The sequence below is a fragment of the Neovison vison genome, chromosome 13, assembly GCF_020171115.1.
Source record: "Neovison vison isolate M4711 chromosome 13, ASM_NN_V1, whole genome shotgun sequence".
Taxonomy (NCBI): domain Eukaryota; kingdom Metazoa; phylum Chordata; class Mammalia; order Carnivora; family Mustelidae; genus Neogale; species Neogale vison.
Genome location: NC_058103.1, coordinates 33,892,580 through 33,920,546, shown reverse-complemented (window position 1 = coordinate 33,920,546; position 27,967 = coordinate 33,892,580). Strand labels below are relative to the sequence as shown.

Sequence of the window (27,967 nt, the reverse complement as noted above, 5' to 3'; positions counted from 1 at the left end):
AAGCTGAATTTGCATAACATGTAATCAATATATAAAACTTAAGAACAGCCTAATTTAATTCTAATAGTTCTCATTTTACTGAAAAAGAAGGCAATCCAATTATAAATAAGTTATCTGTGTGTAGATCACATAGTTACGAATAGAGAGGTTAAAATTTGGATACAAGACAGAAAAGTCTACCAAAATTCTTGTGAGAATGTAATGCCTGGTGGCTTATGTAGCTTGTACCAGTTTTCCTGCCTGCTGGTCTAGTGGTTTTCCTCTCAGTCTAAGTGGGATTTCAGAAGTCGGAGACAAGATGTTGGAGAGAAGATTGGCTGGCGTTTAGGAATATTGTCTGAAAACTCAGCTTTTGCTGAGTTGGCATATGCTGAATTGGCATATGCAAACAGCCAACCTGTTTACTGAAGTGATGCTAAACTCAAGGAGGTGTAGTAGGTTTATTATTGTAAATATTTTTAAAGTCTTGAACAGAGACGACTAATTGGATTTAATGTGTGGGTTTACACATATATAAACAATCTGCCTACTTATACCTAAGAAATGGCTTGATGAAAAGCTGGTGTCATCCAGTAAAATATTTTTCTTGTCTAAAATATGTTAAAGTGGGGAGCCTGGGTGGCTCAGTCTGTTGGGTATCCGACTCTTGATTTCTGCTTGGGTCATGGGATTGGCCCTGAGTGGGGCTGTGCAGTCAGCATGGAGTCCGCTTTTCTCCCTTTCCCTCTGCGCGTGCCCCTGCTTGTGCATGCTTTCTCTCTAAGATAAATAAATCTTTTAAGAAATAATGAAATATGTTGAAGGATTTTTAAAATAGGAGAATCAAGTTAATAATGGATTTTTAAAATAGAATCAAATTAATGCTAAGAATTAATATGCATGTGTGCATTTTTTAGTTTTAAAACTTGCATACGGTATATCTCACTTAAAACTCAGAAAAAGCCTATGAATAAGTTTTCCAAAGAAATCCGAGGTTCAGAGAGAGAAACTGACTAGGCTTAAACCATAAAACCAGAGCAAGTGGCAGCTGCAGAATTAAAATTCAGTTTCTGATCTTTAAATCCAATATATTCTTATTTGCTGTGACTTCAACATTTTTTGGGTGGTAATAGATACTACCATTTTCTTGAAATGAATCCTCGTAAAGAATTAATTCTTAATTCTTTTATTATTGGGACTGGTTATAAGGACTGAAAACCCACGTAGTCTTTTTCTCACTTAATGTGATTTTATCCTATAGATGCCTTTGCTGCTAATTAAAGATTCTTTTTCATTAGGTATCTCCTGCTTCTCATAAACTCCTAGAAGTGAATTGTCCCTGACAATGCTGCCTTAATCTCAAGTGAACCACCAGCATAGCTTGCTATATGCCCATTTATTTAGCAGTTAACTAAGAAGCTATTTCAGTCTCCTGTATTGAGTATAAAGTACTGTGTTGAGACAACTGTATACATCTTTATACCTTAAGCAACCTATTCTCTACCAGACTAGTACCTAAAACTTTCTTACTTCCCACTTGGCTAAACTTTCCAATACATGGTTTTTCTCAGCTGTAGAATTAAACAGTATGCTTCAAATTCTTGGGAGGGTTGTTGTTTTTTTTTAATACCTTGATTTTCTCAGCATTATCTATAAAATGAAAGTACTTAATCTATATAGCCAAATAATGTTGTACACTTATAAGATACTATATTGTGTATAGATTGGAAGTGGGCTATGTAAAATCTACTTTTATATTTTAATTCTTATACTTTTTTTCCCCATCTTTCCCCTTAGATTTCCTTCATGGATACATTTCATAGCATTATTATGTGATGTGAGAAGTTTTTTGTTTTTTTGGTTTTTTTTTGAAGTAACATGGATTTTATACTACAGAATCAAGAGATTGGCTTTATAGGAGAAATTGATTTATAAAAAGTGGTACAGGTTTTTGTAGATAACCATGACAACATCCCATATGAATGGGCATGTTACTGAGGAATCAGACAGCGAAGTAAAAAATGTTGATCTTGCATCACCAGAGGAACCTCAGAAGCATCGAGAGATGGCTGTTGACTGCCCCGGAGATTTGGGCGCCAGGATGATGCCAGTGCGTCGAAGTGCACAGCTGGAGCGCATTCGGCAGCAACAGGAAGACATGAGGCGCAGGCGAGAAGAAGAAGGGAAAAAACAAGAACTTGACCTTAATTCTTCCATGAGACTTAAGAAACTAGCCCAGATTCCTCCAAAGACTGGAATAGATAACCCTATATTTGACACAGAGGAAGGAATTGTCTTAGAAAGTCCTCATTATGCTGTGAAAATATTAGGTAAGTAAGTACAGCAGTAAAATAGAAAATGCTTTACTTTTGTTTCTCTTGCCTTAACATGAATGTGTACAGGAAGGAAGAAGAGTATAATAGAATGTAAGTAGTAGCAGTTTGAATTCAGACCAAGATAAGTTCTTTTCTTGCAAAGGCCGTATAACCAGTCATCATCATTGTTTACTTTTAGTCACATAGAGCTAAAGTGTGTGGCTAAAATGTTCATTCATTACAACATGGATTTTAGATAAAATCTTTGAATTAATAATTTCCTCATGTGGGCTAACATAGCCTTGAAATTCACCTTTTATTTCAAACTCAAACTTTTATATCAAAATTACTGAAAAGCAGTTTCAGATTTTGAATTTCTGATTGCCTGGAAGTTTGTAAAATTGTAATGAAATTACTATCTGTAACTTATAATCTTTTTGGTTTTCTTTAATTAATGACTGCCAATAAGAAGAAGTGGAGCTGTTCCTGTGGCATCATATACATAAAACATGGCTCAAAACTTCCAAATTCCATTCTGTAGGGAAAAAAAAACAAAACAAAACCTAGCGCCATGAGTTATTAGTAGATATAAACAAAAAAGAAATCTGTGACCAAATAAATTTTGAGAACAATGGGTTAAATAAGTTAAACCTCTTATTACAGGACTTCAGACCCTTTAGAGTACTAATATGCATTATGAGCCTGTAAGGGAGATTCAAATATAATGTTTCCAGACTTAGAATATTTTATCATTGAATTTACTGTCTTCCCTTCCTACACATAAATGCACACATGCGTGCATACACACACACACAAACACAAAAATTGATCAGTGAACTGGTGTTAGGGATGTATGTTAATTTGTGTTCTCTTAAAACCAGGCTAACTGGGTGTGCCTGGGTGGCTCAGTGAGTTAAAGCCTCTGCCTTCGGCTCAGGTCATGATCCCAGGGTCCTGAAATGGAGTCCCGCATCCGGCTCTCTGCTCAGCGAGGAGCCTGTTTCCTCCTCTCTCTCCCTGCCTTCCTCTCTGCCTGCTTGTGATCTCTGTCTGTCAAATAAATAAATAAAATCTTAAAAAAAAAGACCCAGGCTAACCGAAGTTAAGTATTCTATTTTGCATTTATTATTTATAGATGTGAAAATAGAGCTACTTCCACTTTTCTGTGGAAGGAGAGACTTTTCATTGTTGTTTTGCCATTCATTTAAGTGTCTATTGAGCTCTGTACTCATACCATGCTGTGTGATATCTATAATAATTCTATTAACAGGACACTATAATCTCCATTTTGGAAATAAATTGATATTGAGTTAACTCAGTGTTTAAGATTTCAAGCTAATAAGTGGTAGGGCCAAGTTTGAATTTGCTTGATATAATTATGCAGTTGGTGTACTTCAGGGAGTTTAAGAATGATGTCCACCGTGCTCTTCACTCACTGGATCATAGCTCTTGCTAGTAGGAATGGAACACCTTTTTGTAGTTTTCCCAAAATACCTTATATACTAGATTTGTATATATGGTATTTTCCTCCCAAAGTCTCTTTGTTCTAAGTCTGAAGCAGTTTCTACTACATCCCATCATCATCTTCATTAAAATTTATTAAGGAACCATGTTTCGTGAGAGAAAGTAATATGTATGCTTCTCTGTGTTTTAAATCAGATGTGTTCAGTGATAGTGAAGTCTAGTAAATGCCTTCAGGTATTATAATTATACTGAAAACAGGGAGAGAGCATCTCCCTTGTTGTCCTACCCACTGGTATCTTGCAGTGTGTTCAATAAACTTCTCTCTCCTTTAAAAAGATAATTATAGTGAAAACAGAAAAAATACATATTTTCAAAATATATTTACCTGAAGGGATTTTATGCTCTATTTCCCAAAGAGTTTTGTTAGAGTAAAAATATTTAATTCCCGATTACCTCTTACTGGCCCTCATCTCCCACCACTCTGTTATTTTTGTTTTTGTTTTTATTTCTTTGAGATAGGGAACACAAGCAGGGCGGGAGGAGCAAGAAGAAGGCAGTGAAATAGGCTCAGCACTGAGCAGGGAGCCCGACACAGGCCTGGATCCCAGGACCCTGGGATCATGACCTGAGCTGAAGGCAGATACTTAAACAGCTGAGCCACCCAGGCGCCCCTCCATTGTTTTTTATTCAAATATTGTAAATATTCTTTCTGACTTGGAGAATGATTACATTGTAATGTATCCAGCCCAAGCCTGGACTGATTTTTCCTTTTTCTTTTTATTGGTTTTTGTTTAAATTTCTTTCAGATTAATGTATTTGTCCATTTGCTTTATTTAGATCAGGCAGAAAAATCCATCTAATAGTTAATATTCATGTACCCTCAGTAAAGAAACAAATACAGCTTAAGCCAGATTTGCTTTAGTGAAACTTTTTCTTGCCTAAGCACAGAAGATTGGAGACATTTCTCTCAAATTTTTTTGCTTTTTCTGATTTCTGTTTATATGTTACTTATCTAACTTTCCTGCAAGTGTAGATTAAAGGACAGCTGTATTTTCTTCAGCTTGCAATCCACTGTGGTTTTCAAAAATACCTTTGTGCAATACCTTGAATTTAAGGTTATTTTACATATTTTGTTTTAGAGTAGTTCAAAATGTAGTACCAGGGGCACCTGGGTGGCACAATTGGTTAAGTGTCTGACTCTCAGTTTCAGTTCAGATCATGATCTCAGGGTCATGAGATCGAACCCCCCCCACCAACCCTCCGAATCCGGCTCCATGCTCAGCACAGAGCCTGCTTGAGATTCTCTCTCCCTTTCACTCTATCCCCCACTCCTCATGTTCCCTCTCTCTTAAATAAATCTTTTTTTTTTTTTTAATGTAACAGGTGTTTGTAATTCAATTGTTGAATAGGGGGATACTTAATATTTTGAGAAATAAGTAATATATTTAATGTTGATAGACTCAACACAAATGTGTTAATTTTAGGAAACAAAAAGTTAGTGAACGTTACAGAGTTATTGCCAGTCAAAGCTTCACTTTTGGATGTACTGAGTTTTAAGTTTTCATTTTAAAATGAAGCGTAATAGCTTTGTACCAAACATGTTTTCCCTGTACAATTTGCTAACACATCAAACTACAACAGAAGTACTCCCTTAAAGTTATGTCTCCCTGCCAGCATTTTGATTAATAAACACATGCCAGAGGCAACTTCTCAGCCTCTTTCACAGCCAGAAACAGCCAGCCACCTTTGTTTTAAATGAGGAGAGGATGCAACAACTGATTTCTTTCTTTGAAAGAGAACCATCAGTTTCCAATGATACATCATCATTTATCTGTGAGTAGAGAAAATACTGTATTAAGAATTGAAAATGTGTTTGGAAGGTTGGATACTTTGGGTAGTTGTTTTTAGTGAAAGGATTTATAAACTAGGCACTGTTTAATAATAAAAATGCAGGGATGGAATTGATAGAAAATATTTAGAAAGGATGAACTGAACTTGCTTGTTTAAAAGCAGTCAGAATCTTATTAAAAGGGGCACCTGGGTGGCTCAGTCTGTTAAGCATCTGCTTTTGGCTCAGGTCATGATCCCAGAGTTCTGGGATCAAGCCCCGAATCAGGCTCCCTGCTCAGCAGGAATCTGCTTCTCCCCCTACCCCTCATCCTACTCGTGCTCTCTCAAATAATAAAATCTTTTAAAAAAATTTTAGAATCTTATTAAAAGTTAGAAACTGGTGATTGAGAATTTAATTTCAAATAAATAATATTAATATTATAAATTATAAGAATTTTGATATATTAGGGAAGCTTTCCTTAAAATTGGCATGAGTTCTTAAAACTTGGCTTTGCTTCAAATAAAATCTGTGTCTTTGTTCTCTTTCATAAGCAAAACAAACTACTTTGTGAGGGAAATTCTGAGAAAATAACAAAGCAGGTTAGAGTAGGATGAAGTAAAGTAGAATCCTTTTTCAGATACCTCTTGATTGCACATGCCACTGCTTCTGTTTTTGATTCACATAGAAGTAGTTTTGGTCTAGGGTTACAGACAAGTAAATAGAATAGAGTATTTAAAGGGAATAAAGGAGGAAACATTGTCATCTGTCACATATGAAGAGACCTTAGGAAAGGCATATCCACCCACCCACACACACCAGTGATGAGCTATCTGTTTTGTGGTTAATAAGGAGACCCTTGAAATTTGTGATTAGGGGCTTTCTAATTCATACTGGATGCTATTAATATGAAGATAAAAGGTACCCCAAGGGGCAGAAAACTAGGGTGAGTAAAATACTTCATTATATTAATTAATAGCATGTCTCAGTCTTGATTAGTGTCTACATATTTTTGCCATGTCTCTGAATATTCAGCAGTAAAGACAGTAGTAGTTTTCCTGTATTTGATGTTAACAAAGTAAAATACATCTTCCAGATTTCTTTCTGTTATTGACTTCTGACTAACCGTGGAATATACTAGAATTGTGATAAATGTTTTTAAAGATTGGCTGTCAGTAAAGTTCATTTATTTAAAGTCAACAAACACAATTCCAATGCCAATAAACCTTGAGTTCAGCTTACTTCTGAAAAGCTAGTAATTATTATTAAATTTTTCCTCAGCTGCTATAGATGTTTCCAGGCTCTTTTAGTCATACTTTGAGGAAGTTTATTTTCCTGGGAGTAGCATAATTAGACTTATGAGTACTAGATTTAATGTTTAAAATATTGGGTCTGTTTGAAAACTACATTATAATATATGTAGTCATGTAATGTTTGGTTGTTAAATGTGCACAATTCTACTGAGAAATAATTAACTGCTATACCAGTCTTTGACACATTGCATAAAAATTTCATCCTACTTATTAAGTAATAATTGATTTTAGCTTTTGCCCTTTTGCAAAGACTTGCATCATTATATCATGATATGTTCAGAAGTGCAGGACATCATTCAGTATTGGAAAAGGATATCTAGAGTCAGATGTAGAGTTTAAATACTTTTTATTTTCATATAGTTGCTATTGACTTTAGACAGTTTACTTAACTTTTCTAAGCCTCAGCTTCTGGATTTTCTTGAGAACCAAGTGAAAAAATGTAAATAAGTATGTGACACACTGTACATTCCACTAAAATTTAGTTTGTTTTTTATTTTATTTATTTATATGGGGGGAAGGAGGAGGAGCAGAGGGGAAAGAATCTCAAGCAGATTCCATGCTGAGCGCAGAGCCAAACGTGGCCTCAAATCTCACAACCCTGAGGTCATGACCTGAGCAGAAACCAAGCGACACTTAACCAGCTGAGCTACCCAGGCACCCTAAAATTGAACTTTTTTAAGAACTGGAAGCCATCAGAGATCATCTAACCTTTTAGTCCATGAAGTTAATTTGTGGATCTTAACCAGTAAATTTTCATTTTTTTTTTAAAGATTTTATTTATTTATTTGACAGAGAGAGATCACAAGTAGACAGAGAGGCAGGCAGAGAGAGAGAGGGAAGCAGGCTCCCTGCTGAGCAGAGAGCCCGATGTGGGACTTGATCCCAGGACCCTGAGATCATGACCTGAGCCGAAGGCAGCGGCTTAACCCACTGAGCCACCCAGGCGCCCTCATTTTTTTTTTTTTTAATAACAGATTTATTAAGATATAATTCATATGGTGGTCTGGGTGGCTGGTAAGCATCCAACTCTTGGTTTCAGCTCAGGTCATGATTTCAGGGTCATGAGATTGAGCCCTGTGTTGGTCTCTGAGCTTTTCTCCCTTCCTCCCTTTCCCTCTACCCCTAAACCCACTCACTTGCATACTTTCTCTCTCTCTAAAATAAATCTTGAAAAAAAAAGATATTCATATACCATAAAATTAACTCTTTTAAAGGTGTGTAATTCATGAGTTTTTAGTATATTCGTAAGATTGGCAACCATCACCACTGTATAATTTCGGATTGTTTTCATTAAAAGAAACTACCCATTAGCAGTCACTCCCTAGTCTCTCCTCTCCCTAACAACCCTAGTCCACTTTCTTTTTATAGATTTGTTTATTTGGGACATTTTCTATAAGTCAGTCATACAATACATGACCTTTTGTGACTGGCTTATTTTTATGTAGCATATTATTTTCAGGGTACATTGTGTTATAGCATAGACTAGTATTTCATTCCATTCCATGGCTGAATACTCTGTTTTATGGACATGCCACATTTTGTTTATTCATTCATCTGCTGATAGAACATTTGGGTTGTTTCCAGTTTTTGGCTTGTTGTAATAGTGTTACGAATACTCACATACAAGTTTCTGTTTGAACACCAATTTTTTATTTCTTTTGGGTATATAATAGGAATGGAATTGCTGATTATATGGTAATTCTATGTTTAAGTTATTGAGGATTCCAGAATATCTGTATTGTTTTGTGTTCTTACCAGCAATGTGTGAGGATTCCAGTTTCTGTACATCCTTGCTTCTACTTGTATTTTATGTCTTTTAATTTTAGCCATCCTGCCAATCAGTAACTTGTTAAGAGCTAGAATAAAATAGAAAACATTAAAATATATTGCACATAGGTATTTATAAATCTTATATTTCAAATAGGTTTGTATATGCTGGGTTAAAATAAAATATATATACTATTTATTTATTTATTTATTTTAAAGGTTCTATTTATTTGACAGAGAGATCACAAGTAGGCAGAGAGGCAGGCCAGTGGGGGTGGGGGGCGGGGTGGAAGCAGGCTCCCTGCTGAGCAGAGAGCCTGATGCAGGGGTCAATCCCAGGACCCTGAGATCATGACCTGGGCTAAAAGCAGAGGCTTAACCCATTGAGCCACCCAGGTGCCCCTATATACTTTTTAATGAATTGCCAACAGAAGTTTGAGAAGTACTATACTACTCAAACCCACTCATTTTATAGAAAGGCCTGGAGACTTGTAGTGAGTTGTCCAGTGACAGATAGTGCAACTAACAAGTGATGGAGCAATAATTAGGACCCAGGTATTCTCAGCCCAGATTTGGGGCTTTAGTTACAGTTTTTCATTGTCTTGCCATTTCCAGGGGTAAGATTTTTCTGTGCTGTGTCTCTTAACTGTCTTTGCCTATATACTTAACTGGTATTTGTTTTTAATTTGTAACCAATTTGTTAATGAGTAATTACTGTTCAGGATTTTTCGTGAACTTCTGATTTTTTTTTTTAAATATCATTTTGACTTGGCCCACTAATGAGCAAAATTCAAAGATCTGAATTTTTTGTTCTTAAATTTGAAAAAAAAAAGAAAAGAAAAAGTCTATCTTTGTTTAAACAAAGCTTTCCTGAATGAATGTTCTAATTTTGATTCAGCAGATAGATATACTGGAAACTGATATAATGTCTTCATACTCAGAAATACTAAGGTCCTCATCTGAATATTCAGTTTGACTGTCTAATTTAGGAGAAAAGGAGAAATATTTAAAAGTTTCAGGGAAAAAGTTATAAAGTTAGTTGAAACCTAGAAATTTCTGAGGATAGGTTAAATAAATTGTATTATCTGAACAATGAGATAGAAGATTCTTATGCTAGAATAGATCTCTAGGAACTGTCTCCATTGGGGTAAATGATAGCATAAGTTAAAATAAGCAAAGTTAATCCAGGATAGGTGGTTATCACCACTACTTTGAAAGTTCCTTAGAACTTTCAATATGGAGATTCCTTAGCTTCTTTGGTAATTTTATTTTTTAACCTTAAAGCCAAAACTTTCTCCCATATGACTGTCTAGAATCTTGAGTATTTAAAGATAGAATTTCAAATAGAGGAACTCTTGGTTTTTGCTTACTGTTGCCTAATTTAAATCTTCATTCTTGTATCTTAGGCTACCAGGAGAAGACCAAAGGGAAAGGAGAAGGTTCAGGGGGTAGATTTGTGGATTTATGTGTATGTTTGTATTTATCTGATTAATTGTATTCCAATGTCAAATATAATTTTTAGGTAATATGTAACAGATAATATAATAATAGGTAATATGATACATGTAGGTAAATAATTTAAGTGTTATAAGAAATGTTAGAGAAGATGATGGGAACTTAAAATAATTTCTACTGAGTATCAAGAAAGAGGAAATAGATCTAACTGTGGGACAAAGAATTTAAACTAGAGCTTAAGAACTTTCTTGTAGGGAAGCTGTAGCAGACTAGAATTTATCATCAAAGCCACATTTGCTTGCCTTTGCCTTCTCCTCTAACGTGTCCCCTTTTCTGCCCTCCCCCTCTCCTGCCTTACTATGGTTATGTCTCTGCTGCAATACTCCCTTCTTTGTCCACTTCCCTCTCTGCAGTTTGTCATTCTTTCTCACTAGCCCTGTGATTCTCCTTATATCTTTCTATTTTCCTGTCCATCTCACTGTTTATCCTTTTGTTTCCCCTTTTGTGTCTCTGCTTATGGGAGTGGGGAAAGGAGTCTGTATTCTCTTGATTCTGTCCTCTCTTTATTGTGTATCTTCGTTGTTAATTACAGAAGAGGGTGTGTATTTGACAGAACTGATTTAGTTGTAGCTGATTGGATTTTTAAAAATGCCTTCTGGAATTGTACAGAATGTTTCGTTTGTTTTAAGTGAACAAATATAACCTGCATCAGGCAATGGAACGTTTCTTTAAGTGTCTACAAAAATAACTGTTCTTGAATAATGATTATTTGTAAAGTGCTTTTAAAGATGTACAATATAAGGGTGCCTGGGTGGCTCAATTGGCTAAGCATCTGACTTCAGCTCAGGTCATGATCTCAGGGTTCTGGGTTCGAGCTCCACATCAGGCACCCCACTTAGCAGAGTCTGCTTGTCCCTTTTCCTCTGCACCTCCTCACACTTGAGCTCACTCTCTCTGTCTCTCTCTCTCTTTCAAATAAATAAACTATTAAAAAAAAAAAAAAGATGTACCATATAGGACCTAAGACTTTTTTAACCTACAACTAAATATTCTGACCTTTGAAATTAAGAATTTTATATGAAACTTTCTGAAATGTGAATGAGAATGTGTGTCAAAGTGAGAAATCCCTGTGTTGGTGTTACAGTAATTTTTCATTAGACATCAACTTTAATATCAAAGAAGAGACCCTTTGTCAGAAATACATTGAGAATTTTCTAGTAAAGAACTGAGTAAAGACTGAACTCATTTCATTTATCATGATCAGTATTTTAAGACTAATGCTGTAGGTATCTGTTGCTTCTTTGTGATTTTAAAACTTACTGGATAGAGGCAGCATCATTTTTAATATCTTTTAAGTTGATAAGCCTTTTTTATTTATTTATTATTTATTTATTATTTAATTTTTAAAATTTTTTAATTTTTTTTTTAAGATTTTATTTATTTGTCAGAGAGAGGGAGAGAGAGCGAGCACAGGCAGAAGAATGGCAGGCAGAGGGGAAAGCAGGCTCCCTGCCGAGCAAGGAGCCCGATGTGGGATCCCAGGACGCTGGGATCATGACCCGAGCCGAAGGCAGCTAGCTGCTCAACCAACTGAGCCACCCAGGCGTCCCGATAAGCCTTTTTTAAAAAAGGCTTTTAAGAAAACAATTTCATCAGAGGGTTTGTATCACTTAGTATTTCGTATTTTGTCTTTAAATACTCATTTGTTTCAACTACATATGGTTTAGTCCTTATCTTCCAGTCAATCTACATATATTTAATGAAGTTTTAAAAATTCACTGAGTGTCTGCTAAGATTAAGTTAGCAAACTTGTTCACCAAACATTTTTAATGGAAGTATTTGGATCTGAAGGATGAGAGTACTTTAAGCAGCTTTCCTGCATGGTATTATAAAAGTAGCATTTGCAGGGTGACTAAAACACATGGATTATATGCATTATATGTAAGAAGATGCACAAACAGCTAGAGAAAATTCCTTCTAAACATATGTGGTAAGATAGCTAGAAGGAATAAGCTCCTCTGAATACTGACCTGGGTACATTACATGCTGCTGTACTGGGCAAAAGACATCTCGGGACAGCTTTTCCAAAACAGATAAATAACATAAGCAAGTCGTAGAATCGGGGTGGGGTGGGGGAAGGAGTTTATCTTCTTTATTCCCTTGGTGTGGCAGAAAATCATTGCCTTAAAAGTTTGAAGAAGTGGATTCTTCTTCCGGGTGCCATTTTTTGTTTATGGCTTAATTTTCTCCAGAGATTTGATCTGAATTATGTATGTCTCTAGTTTGGAGGGTTTGAGATTGTTTTTTAAATTGGGAAATGTTTGTCAGGGGTTTTATGAGGATTAAATAAAATCCCACATACGCATATAATATGATATTCTATATCTTATTATTTAGTAATGGCAGTGACTAAAATGTAATTTGGGCCAAATATATATTTGTAGTTTTTCAAAAATGGTTGGCAGTGTTTAAAAGCTGAGCTTAAGTACAAGTGATCTCAATTCAGTCTGATAATATTGATTGATGTAATAAGTCTAAAGACAATTCCTAAGAAAGATAATTTCATTGGAAGATTTTACTAATTAAACAACAAAAATGTGACTAGGACTTAAAGAGGTGAAAAAGAATGTAAAAGTTGGAAAGAATGTTTAAATGTTTAAATTGGTCTTGATGTTAACCTAATGATCTCGAACGTTGAGCCGCGTTAAATGTTTTTATATTTCTGGCATTGGCAAGGTCCTTAGGTTTCCCACAATGCATCACTTATGTAGGTAGGTACTAGGTCACTAGCCTGTTTGGGACTCTTTTGTATTATTATGCATTACAGCTTTCCTGTTCCTGTAGATCTGATCTTATTCCCTGACCTACTGAGTGAAAAACATTTCCAGTTTGGCCTGGAGTTGTTTGGGTTTTTTTTCCTCCTGAATTTTAAACTGCTCCATGGTCTTTGTGGCTTTAGAATTCAGTATACACAAATAGCCAGATTTCATCTTTCTCTGGAACCTGCATTCCCTTACACTCTCCGTTTTTGGACTAACAACAAAATTTCCTATTTCCTATCTGAGCAGTGTCTGAACTATGAATTGATCTGAAATACGGTCATTGATTTCAAGTTGCATCTCTCATTAAGTCGTTCCTAGTTTGAATTACTCTTTCTTTTCCTAGTTTTTCTCTATAACATATGACTACACTATCTTATTTTATACTTACAATATTCTAAATATGAGAATTATATGCTGTGCTTACCACAGAGCAAAAAAGGGCAACAAAAACTATCTGTCAACAAGGAAATAGAATAACTATAAAAAACAGACACAAAAACTGAATATAGCAGTCGTTTAGTATAGAAGAAAATGGGTTTGATTACCTTCGCTTTAAGTATACCATGTCTTAAAATATTATAGTAATTGATGTAATAAAGCCTTTAAGTTAGTGGTTCTTAACCAGAAGGGTACATTATAATAAACTTAAAATCAATACATAATATTTATATTTAATGACATATCATTCAGGAAGACACAGGAGATTCTGATTGTATTTGAGGTAGAACTCAAGACTTATCTTTGCAAATTCTCTTATTCTCATAAATATCCTCGATTAAAAAATCATTGCTCCAGGGGCACCTGGGTGGCTCAGTGGGTTAAGCTTCTGCCTTCATTTGGCTCAGGTCATGATCCCGGGGTCCTGGGATCAAGCATCACATTGGGCTCTCTGCTCAGCAGGGAGTCTGCTTCCCTCTTTCTCTCTGCCTGCCTCTCTGCCTACTTGTGATCTCTCTCTGTCAAATAAATAAATAAAATACTTAAAAAATAAAAAAATAAAATAAAAAATCATTGCTCTGATAAAGCAAGAAAAGGTTACATTCAATATGTTCTGCATAACACTTCAGGGATATTTATATAATCAGTATAATTCCAGTCATTAAGAAAAAAAGAAAACTAAGAAAAACAGGCAAAAGATAATTAGAAAGTAGATGAAAGAAGAAATACAAATGACTGCTAACCTTGTGGAAATATATTTAACCTCACTATTATTCAAAGAAACATTTTTTTTCCTAACCAGATCACAAACAATGGAAAAATTAATAATCCTTAATTTGGCCTGTTTGTAGGAGCAGGCGCTCAAGTTAATTACTGGTAGGAGTATGAGTTAGTAGCAGTCTGGAGGGCAATCTGTGAATATGTACCAAAGTTTTAAATGTTTTTATTATCTGATCCGTAATTTTGGGTATTTATTCTAAAGAAATGGAAAATAACAGATTGCAAAACATTTACTATGTGACCTATGTAGTTAAATCAGCATTTTTTTAAAAAAAATGTTTGAAAGGCTGTATGTTATAACAAATTAACACCAATAATTATAGCTGGAACATAAAACAACAGCTTTTTTTTTTTTTAAAAACAATGTCAGTATCGCAGTGTCCTTATGGGTGACTTTGGTACCAGGAGAGATTAACACAGAAGTTCCTTTCCTTTAAAAGTTTCAATGTTCTTGGGGTTGAAGAGACAACAGAGAGGTAGTTATATTTGGGGCTGACTAAAGTTGCTTATTGGTTACAGTCAGTAGTGAGATCTGAAGCCCTTGGTTTTTCTCATTGCCCTGACAACCAGTCTGAGCTCTTTTAAACGATTACTGAAATTTTAAACAGGAATCTCGTTATCTACCCAGTGAAGTCTAAGTCCTCCTAAGATTGTAGACAATTACTGCCTTAACTACTTTGTTGGTCTTGTGGTTCTTTTTCCTTTTAAGATTTTTAAATGTTTTCCTGTTTTGCTCTAAAGATACTCTAAGCCCATTGAATTCTTTATACTCTTAGGAATTCTTTATACACTTAGGTAATTCTGTGCTAACCTCTTTGAATTTGGGGCGCCTGGGTGGCTCAGTGGGTTAGGCCGCTGCCTTCGGCTCAGGTCATGATCTCGGGGTCCTGGGATCGACTCCCGCATCGGGCTCTCTGCTCAGCAGGGAGCCTGCTTCCCTCTCTCTCTCTCTCTGCCTGCCTCTCCATCTACTTGTGATTTCTGTCTGTCAAATAAATAAATAAAGTCTTTAAAAAAAAAAAAAAAAGAATTTGATGGAATCTGATGTTCCATATTCTTTTTTTCCTCCCAGGTTTACTACATCATATTTGACAAAATTTATATGTTTTTAAAGTGTACAATATGATTTGATGTATACATTGTGAGATATCTAGCACAATTAGGTTAATTAACACAACCATAACTTCAGTTACTCTGTTTGTGTGTAGTATGGGAATGCTTAAGATTTACTCTGAGCAAAATTCAGGCACACAATGCAGTATTATTGACTATATAGTCATCATATAGTTCCTCAGAACCTACCTTAAAAGCAACAGTTTGTGGGACGCCTGGGTGGCTCAGTTGGTTAAGCAGCTGCCTTCGGCTCAGGTCATGATCCCAGGGTCCTGGGATCGAGTCCCACATCGGGCTCCTTGCTCGGCAGGGAGCCTGCTTCTCCCTCTGCCTCTGCCTGCCTCTCTGTCTGCCTGTGCTCACTCTCTCTCTGACAAATAAATAAATAAAATCTTTAAAAAAAAAAAAAAAGCAACAGTTTGTACTCTGACAAACATCTCCCAGTTTTCCCTATCTATATTCTTTCTGTCTAGTGTTCTAGATATTATCTTAGCTTGTGGTTAAATTCTAGCTACTTTTCAAGTTTTATTTAGCTCTGGGTCACATGATTGACAGTTTCGACTTTCCAGTTTTTCCCCCTAGTTATTTGCTGCTTTTTAAATTATTAAAGAGCATATCTATGTATTTTATAGGGACTAAATCTGTTTTGATTTGGGAGGAAAAGGGTAAGGAACCTCAAGAATCAACTGAAGAACTATTCAAGTCTGTGAAAGAATTTAAAGTAGTAGTATTTAAGATACATGTGTAAGAATCAGTAGCTTTTCTGCAAACTGTATGAAGAAAACTAACAAAAAGATTTAAGGTGAGAGGGTTTTTTCCATATGACTGTGTATATGACAGTAGTGCCCACTGTAAGTTTTTCCCAGACTCATACAGGTTTAATTTCAGTCAGAATCTCAATAGACTTTTCTTTTTGGAGGAATGGGAGAGTGTGGGTGTACCTTGAAAAAATTATTGTTACTCATTTTGAATAGTCAAGACATTTTTGAAAGAGTAACGAGCCAAGTACTTGTCATACCAATATGAGGAAAGACTATAATGCTACTATAATAAGATATTGTGGTTTTGATAGACCAATGGACTAGAAACAGACCCTGTTATATGTAAGAATTTGGTGGTATCATGAATCGGTGGAACAGTTAAGAATTATTCAATAAGTGGTGTTAGAATAATTGTTAATCACTTGGAAGAAAAGAAATGAAGTTCAAGTTTCCCCTTAAATCTGTACCAAAGTAAATTCTGGATGGATTAAAGTTAATTATGAAGTAAAAGCTGTAAGAAGCCAAAAAAAAAAAAAATAGGCAAATATTTAATGACCTAGCAGGAGTTTATAAGCACCAAAACAGTGAAAGAAATCACACAGGAAAGGTGGATCATTCTTAACATATAAGAATTGAAAACTTCTATAATAAAAGCTATAATAAGTATAGTTAACAGATACATGAAAAAACTGACAGACTGTTTCTGACAAATGTAACAAAATGTATACACACATGCACACATCTACCTGTTGGGCAGAGAAGAAACAACTTGTGGCTCTTAAACATTTTGGGATAACACTGTCCTGGAAAAATGCATGTGCTGCATAGGCAAACTAACAGGCATGTACCACACATACACATGCCCACAACTTTCAATATAATTTTAGGAGACTCAACAAGTTTCACAAGAGTTTTATGGACCACAAAGAAGTGCCTGGTAAATATGACTAAACCTCACTCTCTCCATTAAATAAATTTGTTTTATAGATCTGTAATGTTGAATATTGTTGAAAATATTGCTAATGGGATGTAAATTAGTAAAACTTCTCTGGAAAGCTGTTTGGTTTTTAAAATGTCAGAATCTTACTTAAAAATTCTATTTCTAGGAGCTATTTTAAGAAAACTTCAGACTCTCAAATTTTTATTCAACTATGATCATTATGTATTGAAATGCTTATTATTTTTTTTGAAATGCTTATTATTTATAGTAGCAAAAAATTAGAGGGAAGTAACCTGAATGCTCAACTTTAATGTAATGGTAATTTAAAATATGGTTTAGCCATGCAACGGAGTATAAAACATTATATATAATGTTTTAAAAAGAGTACTTGGCAATGTGGGAAAATTATTTTTTTTTTTTTAAGATTTTTTATTTATTTGTCAGAGACAGAGGGAGAGAGTGAGCGAGCACAGGCAGACAGAGAGGCAGGCAGAGGCAGAGGGAGAAGCAGGCTCCTTGCCGAGCAAGGAGCCCGATGTGGGACTCGATCCCAGGACCCTGGGATCATGACCTGAGCCGAAGGCAGCTGCTCAACCAACTGAGCCACCCAGGTGTGGGAAAATTGTTAAAATAAACTGTTAAATGAGAAAAGCAAATACTCAAAGATATTTTTTTAAAAAGTTGTTTCTAGGTGATTGGACTGTTGGTGGTTTTAAATTTATTTCTGTATTCCTCATTTTTATAGTGAGTATGTATTTTATACTTCAGATGCTTGGGGAAATGTTACTCTGTTTTGTATAATTTTTTAAATTTTACTTAAGAATACATAAAACGATAGGGATTTAATTCTCAAAAATATATGCAACGGTTTTTTGGGAAAACTTGATGCTTCAAGAAAGTTTATCTTAAAACACGTGTTGAATTAAGACAGAAACAATTAATTTTTGGATACCTTTTCCTTCTCCTACTAGAAGTGGAAGACTTGTTTTCTTCACTTAAACATATCCAACATACTTTGGTAGATTCTCAGAGCCAGGAGGATATCTCACTGCTTTTACAACTTGTACAAAATAAAGATTTCCAGAATGCATTTAAGATACACAACGCTGTTACAGTACACATGAACAAGGCCAGTCCTCCTTTTCCTCTTATCTCCAATGCACAAGATCTTGCACAAGAGGTATGTATTCTGAACATCTGCTGGAAATATACAAGCTAATTGTTAGTGATAGTAAGGGAGTATTATTGGAAAATACTGATGTGAATGTAAGTCTTGTTTGAATTAATTACTGTTGAGCTCATTTTAATAACTTGTTAGAAAATTGCTATATGAATTTTATCCTGAAAAAATATATACTTCAAAGTCAGAGCCTTGTTCCATGAGAAGTGTTTGTTCTATATATAAAATCACATGTTTGCATAGTAAGGTAAATATTTGTCTAACTTACTAAAGGGAAGTTTTTTAGTCCTTTTATAAGTGTATAGTTTTATTTTAAGCATTATACATTATAAACTGAGATGAGTACTGATGAGATTAAGTTCTATCTGATAAACAGGTGTCCTAAATGTATAACTTCTAAAATTTGTTGCTTGTAAATATTTTGAAGTTTTTCCTGTATACAAACTCTATAGAATTCCAAAAAATTAAGTTTTAATGTATGGTGAGAGTTTCTCTCATTAACATTCTGACTTTGAAGTTCTAGTTTCTGCTGCTCGTTGATGTTGGTATTCAGGTCTAATGTATTCTGCAAATGTCTTTTAAATTGAAGATTTTAAAAAGATATAAATAAGCCATCTCCTGCTTTTTTGGGATGGAATGCTATCCATATAGGATTTTAAGTTACTTTGATATTATAAAAACTAAAAATTCTGGAAGCCTACCAAATAAATCTATTTCATTGAACCCAGACACAAGACAGAAAATGGGCTCTGGGGAAGGTTAGGACTTTGAGACCTACAGGCCTTTAAAATATCTTAGGAGGCATTTTTTCAGATGAGCACAGAATGCATTTTCTTTATTTAGGTACATATAATGGACAAAAATCCTACGTGCAAGAGTGGCTGAGAGAAGTCTGATGTTACCCAGGGTAGGAGAATGTGACCTAAGGACATATTCTAGAGAGGAAATTTTCTATCCACTAGAATTTAAAAGAGCTAGTTGAAACCCATTCTTTGTGTTCATCTTTCATTATTGAAATTAAATATGCAGAATTTTTCAAAAAATTATTCCTGTTGTTTTACTTATCATAGTTGAAATTTTTTTTCTGAAAATGGCTTTCCTTATAGAAATAAAAATAATCAACATTACTTTTATTTATTTATTCACAAATATAGGTAACTTTTATTGTGTAGGATAGGGAGGGATGCATATTAATTATGATCATTTCTTCCCTGTCTTTGTCTAACTGGGCCTTTGTTTTGTTGAATAGAGCAATGGGTGGGAAAGAGAATGAGATAAGAGAGGCAAAAATTGCTCCAATTAAAAGAAGTGGCACAGACAACAGAAAGGGTGAAAAGAAAAAGGATAAGAGAGGCAACATAGCTTAAAAAGTTTTAGGAGTTGAGTGCAAAGAACTACAAGTGGCTTAAAGAGTTAAATGCTTTGGGAAAGAAAGAAAAGTTTTCTTCAAAAGTACTTTAAAAAATTAATTTGAAAATTAGTTTTAAGATAGTCAACATATTTACAAGGTTCACAATTTTAAAAGTACCATAAAGAGGAGACTTTCTGAACATTTGCTATCATATCCTTAAAAATATGTTCAGTAATACTCAAGAATTGTGTTGCTTGGATGGTGGTTAGATATATGGCTGATAGTCACTTTGGGCTGAGACAGCTCTCAAATGAGTACAAACTGACGGACCTATACAGGGCCACAGTATATGTGATTGTGCTGCTATGTGAATAACTTCCCCTGTAGCTGTGTCTGCACAACTGTGTGACAGCTCTAACTTAACAGTGCATAACACTTCAGAAAAGTGTATACTCATTTCATCTTTTTTTTTACCTTTTTTTTTTATTCATTTCATCTTAGCAGAGTATTAAATCTGATGACAAAATTCTAAAAATTTAAATGGATTCGTTGCCTTTATTTTACAGCTGAAAAATGTTAGCAATCACCTAATTTAATTCTTTTGTTTTATATTTCTGAATATTGATAAGTGAGGTCAGGTGATATTTCGTGAATGGCTTAAGACTAGGCTGCTCATCTGCCCAGTTCCTACTGTTTACACTTTAGCTTTTATAATTCCAGCCATTTTAATATGCACTGAAGAAATTATCTTATGCGTCAGTTGTATCATTTTTAAATGAAAATTGAAGTAAAACAGGACCAAAAAAATACAAACCTAGAAATTTAGCAAAAGAATATCCTAAAACATTAGGAAGTATTCTTTGTTTTTATAGCTTTTTTAACAATGAATAAAATATTACAGTCTGATGAGAAGTACTATGATGGCAGTATTTGTAAGGTACCAAGAGCATGAGATAGGTGTACCTGATTTAAGGGGAGAGGATGGGAGAAAGGAAGAAATGTAGAAGGAAATTTAATTTGCTGAGTCTTGAAGGATGATTGATAATTAGGAAGTCTAGGAAAGAGGAAAAGCCATAACATTGGATTCAAAAACCATAGTGACTGAGGAAGTCTGGCATATTTCTTCAACAATGAGTAAAGGGTAGAATATAATCTTAAAAGTTAGAGTCCATATCCTGAAGGCTGGATAAGCCATATTAATAAGTTTAAATTTAACTTATGATGTATCTATGTTGCTAAATATTTTTAAATAATTAATTTATATGAATAGATGAAAGGAGAAAATCATATGATCAACTTGATGATGCAGAAAAGATACCTGAAAAAAATTTAGTACCTTTTCCTTGATGATGAAAATTCTTAGAAAGCCAGGCATATTTTGTTAACTTAATAAAAAAAATAATATCAGTTATCAACAGGGAGCATCCTGTGTAATGGTGAAATACCCAACTTACTGCTTTTTAAGCCTGGAATAAGACAGTCTACCACCCTCACCTCTGCTATTCAACACTCTCTAGAGGCACTAGCTAGTGCAGTGAAACAGGAAGAAGTAATGAAATATAAAGTTGTGGAAGAACAGCAAACCTATGAAGTTGTTTCTAATTTGAATAGGCTGAATTAATTTGAGGTAGTAAAACCTTGGTTTATTTGATATTTAACACGAAGCCTGTTAAAATATGGATATAATTTGTACGCATGCAAACATATCCTATTCAAACATGCATGTCAGAAATGTTGGAAGAAATAAATTATTCAGAAAGCTATCTTCAGGTGGTGGATAGATAGGTAATTTTCTATTTTGATGTGTTTCCCAAATTAAATAAGAAAAAGTCACTATAAAGAAAAGTTTAAAGCAAGAAATTTATAAGTTGTGTGAGGTCAAGAATGGAGGCATAAAGTATGGAGGCTATTGTAATTGTCCAGATGTAAGATTTTGAATAGCAGTTGAATAAGAAGTGAAGAAATATAGAAGACTAATAGTATTCGACATATTGTTCCTGTATGGAGGATAAACGTAAAGGGGGCATCAAGGATGACTTCCTGCCCTCTCTCTGATTGAGGTCTCTCTGATCAAACATTGAGTGCTGTTTGCCAGGCATTCTGCAAATAGCCAAATAACAAAGCTGAAAATGGTAAGTTCCACCTTCAATGAGCTCAGTCTAGTCCCTTCAATAATTTTAAATGTGTTCAAACTTATTGAGTATACATGTTATCTAAGCGAATAGGATAGGACAGTTCGGGCAGCTGGGAGAGCTACATCATAGGGAGCATTCATAATCATCGTAGGAAGACAGCATGATGCATACAGAGAATGACAAACAGTTTAGGGCTGGCTGGACCAAAAAGGTTAAGGCATGAGGAATGCCAGGTGATAGGACTGGAAAAGAAGCAGAAGTCAGATGATGCTAAGGAACTTGGGCTTGATCCTGTAAGTGACAGCCAACAAGACTCAAATGTTAATATTTCTGTTCTAGAATTGAACAGGATATTTAATGACGGGAAAATAAAATATTTTTAAAATTAATATCAAATCAAAGGACTTACAGAATTGTTTAAATAGCATGATCACCTTTCACTAAAAGTAAGTGTAATGAATAAACAGATTTTCCCATAGTTTTGGGGTTACGGGCATATTTTTTTTGGTAACCAACTTCATTGATACAATTTACATATGCTTAAAATGGGTGCATTGATTGAATAGTTCAGTATGTTTTGACATATACACCTGTGTTATCAGTCTGTCACCAGTCAGATTATAGAAACATTCATGATTCCACTAAGCTCCCTTGTGACCCTTTACAAATAATAACCACCTCCCTCCCACTCCCCAGGCCCTAGACCTTCACTGATTTGTTTTCTGTTTTTACAAATTTGCCTTTTCTGGGCATTTCATATAAATGGAATAAGATAATATGTAGTCTTTTATGTCTGACTTTTTCAAATTCATCCATGTGTCATGCATCAGATTTTGTAACTTCTTGCTGAGTAAGTAGTATTCCATTATATAAGTATCCCATGGTTTGTTTAACCACTCATCTATTAATGGATGTTTGAGTTATTTCCTATTTATCATTCTAGTGAATGGGTAATGGTATATCATTTTAGTTTGTACTCACATATATTGAGCATTTTTCATAGGCTCTTGCCCTATCTTCTTTTGTAACATTTTGTCAGATTTTTTTCCCATTTAAAAAGTTAGATTCTTGGTGTTAATGGAGTTGTAAGAGTTCTTACTGTATTCTAGTTACAGGTCCTTTTGTCAGATATGTATCTTGTGAATTTTGGTAAAAACAAAGATAAGGATAGTATAGGAGGATATATACCAAACGAGTCTCTCTGGGTTTGAGGGTTATTATAATGACTTTTATTTCCTTCTTTTTGATTAACTATTTTCCAGTTTTTCACATTTAACATATACCATTTCTATAATTTAAAAAATTAGTTTAAAAATGAAAAACGGGTGGGGGCCATCAATAGAGTACCTGGGTGATGGGCATTAAGGAGGGTATGTGATGTAATGAGCACTGGGTGTTATATACAACTAATGAATCACTGAACTCTACCCCAGAAACTAATAATACACTATATGTTAATGAATTGAATTTAAATAAAATGTTTTCTTAAAGAAAAAAAGATTTTGAGTCTGAAAGAAAATAGAGAAGAATAGTGTAATTGGGGAAGGGTATTAGCTCAGGAGAGTATTTCCTTTCTTTCTTTTTTTTTTTCCCCTAAAGATTTAATTTACTTGAGAGAGAGAGAGTGTGTGACAAAGAGCACAAGCGGGGAGGAGTGGGAGAAGCAGGCCCCCACTGAGCAGGGAGCCCAATGTGGGGCTCGATCCCAGGATTATGACCTGAGCGGAAGGCAGATACTTAACCAATTGAACCCCCCGGGTGTCCCAAGAGGTGTTTTTTGTTTGTTTGTTTGTTTTTGGTATTTTCTTTTTAAAGATAAGAGATTAGAGCATTTTTATAGGCCAATGGAAAGGAAGCAGTACAATATAAGAATAGCCTTTTAATTCCTTAGTCCTTTGTAGAAGTAGCTGATGATATGTGAGGACACTAAAATAGGTAGCATCTGGACTAATAGGGTAAGGAAATAAATAAACACTTACAAGGAGCTCTACATTTCTATAGAAGGGAAGATCTCAGAGATGTTTGGGAAAGGATTTAAAAGTAAAAGGAAAAAAGTCTGTATACAAAATTATTATCGAGTTGATTTGGTACACACTGTGTACCCTTAGTACATTTTTAATCCAGAATTTTCTTTTCAGAATTAATTTTTCCAGCTATCAAAAGTTCAGGATCAGGGACTATAAAGTTTATTTTATTTAAGATTTTATTTATGAATTTGACAAAGAGAACGTGTGCACAGCAGGGGTTGCTGCAGGGAGAGGAGGAGGTTCTGGCTCACAGAGCATGGAGCCTGATGTGGGGCTTGATCCCAGTACCCTGGGATCATGACCTGAGCCAAAAGCAGACACTTAATGACTGAGCCACGCAGGCACCCCTATAAAGTTCATTTTAAATTAGCCTAGATTTGATATATTTTAAAAAGAAAGACACCTTATCCGAAAAAGCAACATTTAATTGCCCACAGTTTTGGATTACTACACTAGTCCATTTGTAAGGCTTTAATAGAATTCTTGAAGAAGATAATAATTGCTATGCTAGCTATCCTGTTTGTACATACAGAACTCTACAATTAGAAACATGTTTGTCTAGGAACCAAAACAAGAAACAGGCTGGTTTGGGAACTGTCATTGCTTTGATCCACTTGTGGTCAAATGAGGTAATCCCCAAATAATCATCTCTTAGGTTTGATAGGGGAATTACTAGTAAAATGATTTAAAATAGCCAGAAGAAGTATTAGAGAATTACTGTTTTAATCATGAGTTACTTACATAAAAAACACTATGTATGAATTTATATGTTTTAATAAATGGTGATAATTTTGGTTTTGTTAGCTGAATTATTGCAAAGCACTCGTTTTGGTGGGTTATTGAGTGGTATGGATACAGAGAACATATATAGAATCATATTTGGGGAAGAATAGTCCACAAAGCAAAATTTGTACCTTTAAGTATTTGTGGTAAAAGAAAGAAGATTGAAAATAAATGAACTGGGGGTGCCTGGGTGGCTCAGTTAAGCATCCAACTCTTGATTTTGGCTCAGGTCATGATCTGACCTGGATGGGATGGAGCCTTGCATTGGGCTGCAAGCTCAGTGGGACATCTGCTTGAGATTCTCTCTCCCTCCCCCGGCCCCTCCCCCACTAGCACTCTTCTGAACTACTAAGTAAGTAAAATTTTAAGTGAACAGAATATCCAGCCTAAATTAGAAATTTTAAAAGGGAATAAACTACAGCAGAGGAAAGGAATTGGATTATTTAAATGGATTATTTAAATAATTATATAAATAATATTATATAAATAATTATTTAAATAATTAATATTATATAAATAATTATTTAAATAATATTATATAAATAATTATTTAAACAACAGATTTAAACTTAGAAGCTGGGTTTTTGAAAAGTATAAGAAAATAGAGAAACTTTTGACAAGTTACTATAAAGGAAAAAATTCCAGTAACATTAGGAAATCCACCCTTAAAAACTCTACCATGCCTAGATGATTTTATGTACAAACTCTATCAAAACATTAAAGAACATATAATTCTTGTGTTAAACCATTTTAATACAGACTATTTCCCACCCCAGTGTACTAGGATAGTACAATCTAGATCCTAAAACCAGACCAGTAGTTTTGTAAACCAGTGTACATAACTGCACTCAACAAGTAGAGGCCGATCCAGTTTAGGCACGTTAACATAGAAATCTTAGAATGAATGTAACTATGAATAACTCACATCTAGGAATATATTAAGGTAGTAATTTATTGTGTGCCTAGGTACCATGCTAAGCAGTTTATATGGATTATCTGAATCTTTTAAGAACCTTGAATGGTAGGTGCCATTCTACAGATAAGGGAATAAAGGCTAAAAGAAATTTATCATAATCAAATGGCATTCATCCTAGGAATACAAGAATTGCTCAACCTCAGATTTTTTAATGTAATTACCAGCGCCTGTAGCATGGTAGTTGTTCCATTACTCTCATGTAAGTTATCTCGTTAGTCTGTGAGGCTTTAAAGTATCATCTCTGATTTAAGATGTAATTGTATAAACATATGATTTTATTTTATTTTTTTGAAGATTTTATTTACTTATTTGTCAGATCACAAGTAGGCAGAGAGGCAGGCAGAGGGAGAGGGAAGCAGGCTCCTTGCTGAGCAGAGAGCCCAATATGGGGCTCGATCCCAGATCCCTGAGATCATGACCCAAGCTGAAGGCAGCAGCTTATCCCACTGAGCCACCTAGGTGTCCCTAAATATATGATTTTGAAACTATCACCATTAACTGTTAGAATAGTTTTTCTTCTCTTATGTAATCATTATTAGTCTATTTTGTAGTATGCTAGAAAACCTTTCAAGAAGCAAGTCATTCATAGTTGTAAATACCAAAATCTATTCTAATGTGTTTTTTAAATAAAGAATGCTGTTAACAATGATAACAAGGTTGAAAATTGTGTGAGAAGAAATACGTTCCTTTTTTCTCTCACAGTTCTTTGTAGTGCCTTTCTTTCTTACAAGTAGTTTCTTACAAGTTTAAATTGTACCTTTTTTAATATACCTGTGTAGATGTTGGTGATACTTCTGATAATCTAGGAAAAATAATCATATGTTTCATAGGTACAAACTGTTTTGAAGGCAGTACACCAGAAGGAAGGACAAGAATTAACTGCTTTGCTGAGTGCGCCACATATTCAGGTAGAACATGAACAGAATGATACATGTGATTCTTCCAGTAGTCAAAGTCTTTGATAAGTCTCCTGGGGCTTGAAGAGACCTCAGACATTACCTCTGCAGCCTGTTTGGTTTATAACTCACACTGCAAAATAATTACTGTGTTGGAATAAATGTGTATACACACACACATATTTTTTGATTATATACTTTTATATTTAAAATTAATCACATTAGTTTTGAAATAACTTTGTTTTCTGTACAAAAATTCTTCCCTTTTTTGGTTATATTTTCCATGTTGGGCCTTTAAATTGATTTTGTTATTATGAAATTTAATAAGCATTTAGGCTTTCATAACCCATCCCAGAGTTACCTTGCTATATGTAACACATTTTTTTTAATAGCTATAAGACTACAGGGTTGCATCTGTACTTCAATTAGAAAATTTGGAAGCAGATCTGAATATACAAATAATTATTTTTTGTATATATAATAATATATATAATGTATATATATTACATTTATGTGTGTAATATATATATTACATATATTGCATATAATGTAATTAAATAATTATCTTCTAAAGCTTAGAATATTAGTCTGCGTAATTAGATTAAATTCTCTCTACAGAAATAAATCATGCTGCTACTTTAAATGCTGTGTATTTCTTTGAAACAGGCACTTTTACTGGCCCATGATAAGGTCGCTGAGCAGGAAATGCAGCTAGAACCCTTTACAGATGAGAGAGTTTATGAAAGCATTGGCCAGTATGGAGGAGAAACTGTAAAAATAGTTCGAATAGAAAAGGCTCGAGATATTCCACTGGTAAGTGCTCCACATCTCTGATCTGAGATCCTTTCTACATAGGGATCTTATGTATGGCAGATAGCTGAAGACCCCTGTACACTTCTAGTAGTTTTTCTTTCCTTTTCTTTTTTAAAAAGATTTTATTTATTTATTTGACAGAGAGATACCGCGAGAGAGGGAACACAAGCAGGGTGAGTGGGAGAGGGAGAAGCAGATTCCCCGCTGAGCAGGGAGCCCCGGGTGCAGGCTCAATCCCAGGACCCTGGAATCATGACCTGAGCCAAAGATAGATGCTTAATGACTGAGCCACCCAGGCACCCCTAGGTTTTCTTTTCTGAGGTTGATTTCCTGGAGTTCTTTTATGTCCTTATATTGTCAATTGAAAAAAATTTGTTCATCTTTTCTTACCTATAATTTGATGAAAATAATAGCTTGTAAAATAATTATTGAGGAACAAAGAAGGGACAAGTTATCTGCTTCATTCTCCCAGCTTTTAAAAAAAAACTAATTAGAAATTCTGATCTTTGCACTTCATTAATTCTTTTGAAATACAGTTACTTATATAGTTTACATATACTTAGATGTATTCCTTAATGTTAATATTTGTTTAATTAAAAAATTTTTTTTGTTTTATGTTTTTATTTTTATTTTTTTCTTATATTCAGCTAGCTAGTATTTTTAGTGTTTTATATGTAAAACTTCTTCAATCTCTTTTCTAAGTCTGCTGCAGTTGCCTTAATTTTCTTTCTTTTATTTTCAGAGAAATAGTCTTGAATCTTCATGTTTCAAATTAGGTCTTGAATAGTTTGGTACATAAAATAAGGACTGTATTTTATAGGCAGTTTATGT

At 34.4% G+C, this 27,967-nt stretch overlaps 1 protein-coding gene across 2 annotated transcripts in view; it reads left to right on the top strand.

The window, feature by feature from the left end:
• The window catches only part of PALS1 (protein associated with LIN7 1, MAGUK p55 family member), a 77,751-nt gene that overhangs the window by 20,889 nt on the left and 28,895 nt on the right, over positions 1-27,967 (top strand). Inside the window, exons 3-6 of one of the 2 annotated variants that reach the window (XM_044231315.1) lie at positions 2,022-2,309; positions 17,947-18,155; positions 26,258-26,335; positions 26,990-27,136. In XM_044231315.1, coding sequence (XP_044087250.1) covers positions 2,045-2,309; positions 17,947-18,155; positions 26,258-26,335; positions 26,990-27,136 — 699 coding nt within the window. In that variant the 5' untranslated portion in view covers positions 2,022-2,044. Of the gene's footprint in view, positions 1-1,776; positions 2,310-17,946; positions 18,156-26,257; positions 26,336-26,989; positions 27,137-27,967 lie in introns of both variants that reach the window. The other variant, XM_044231314.1, reaches the window with a different exon arrangement.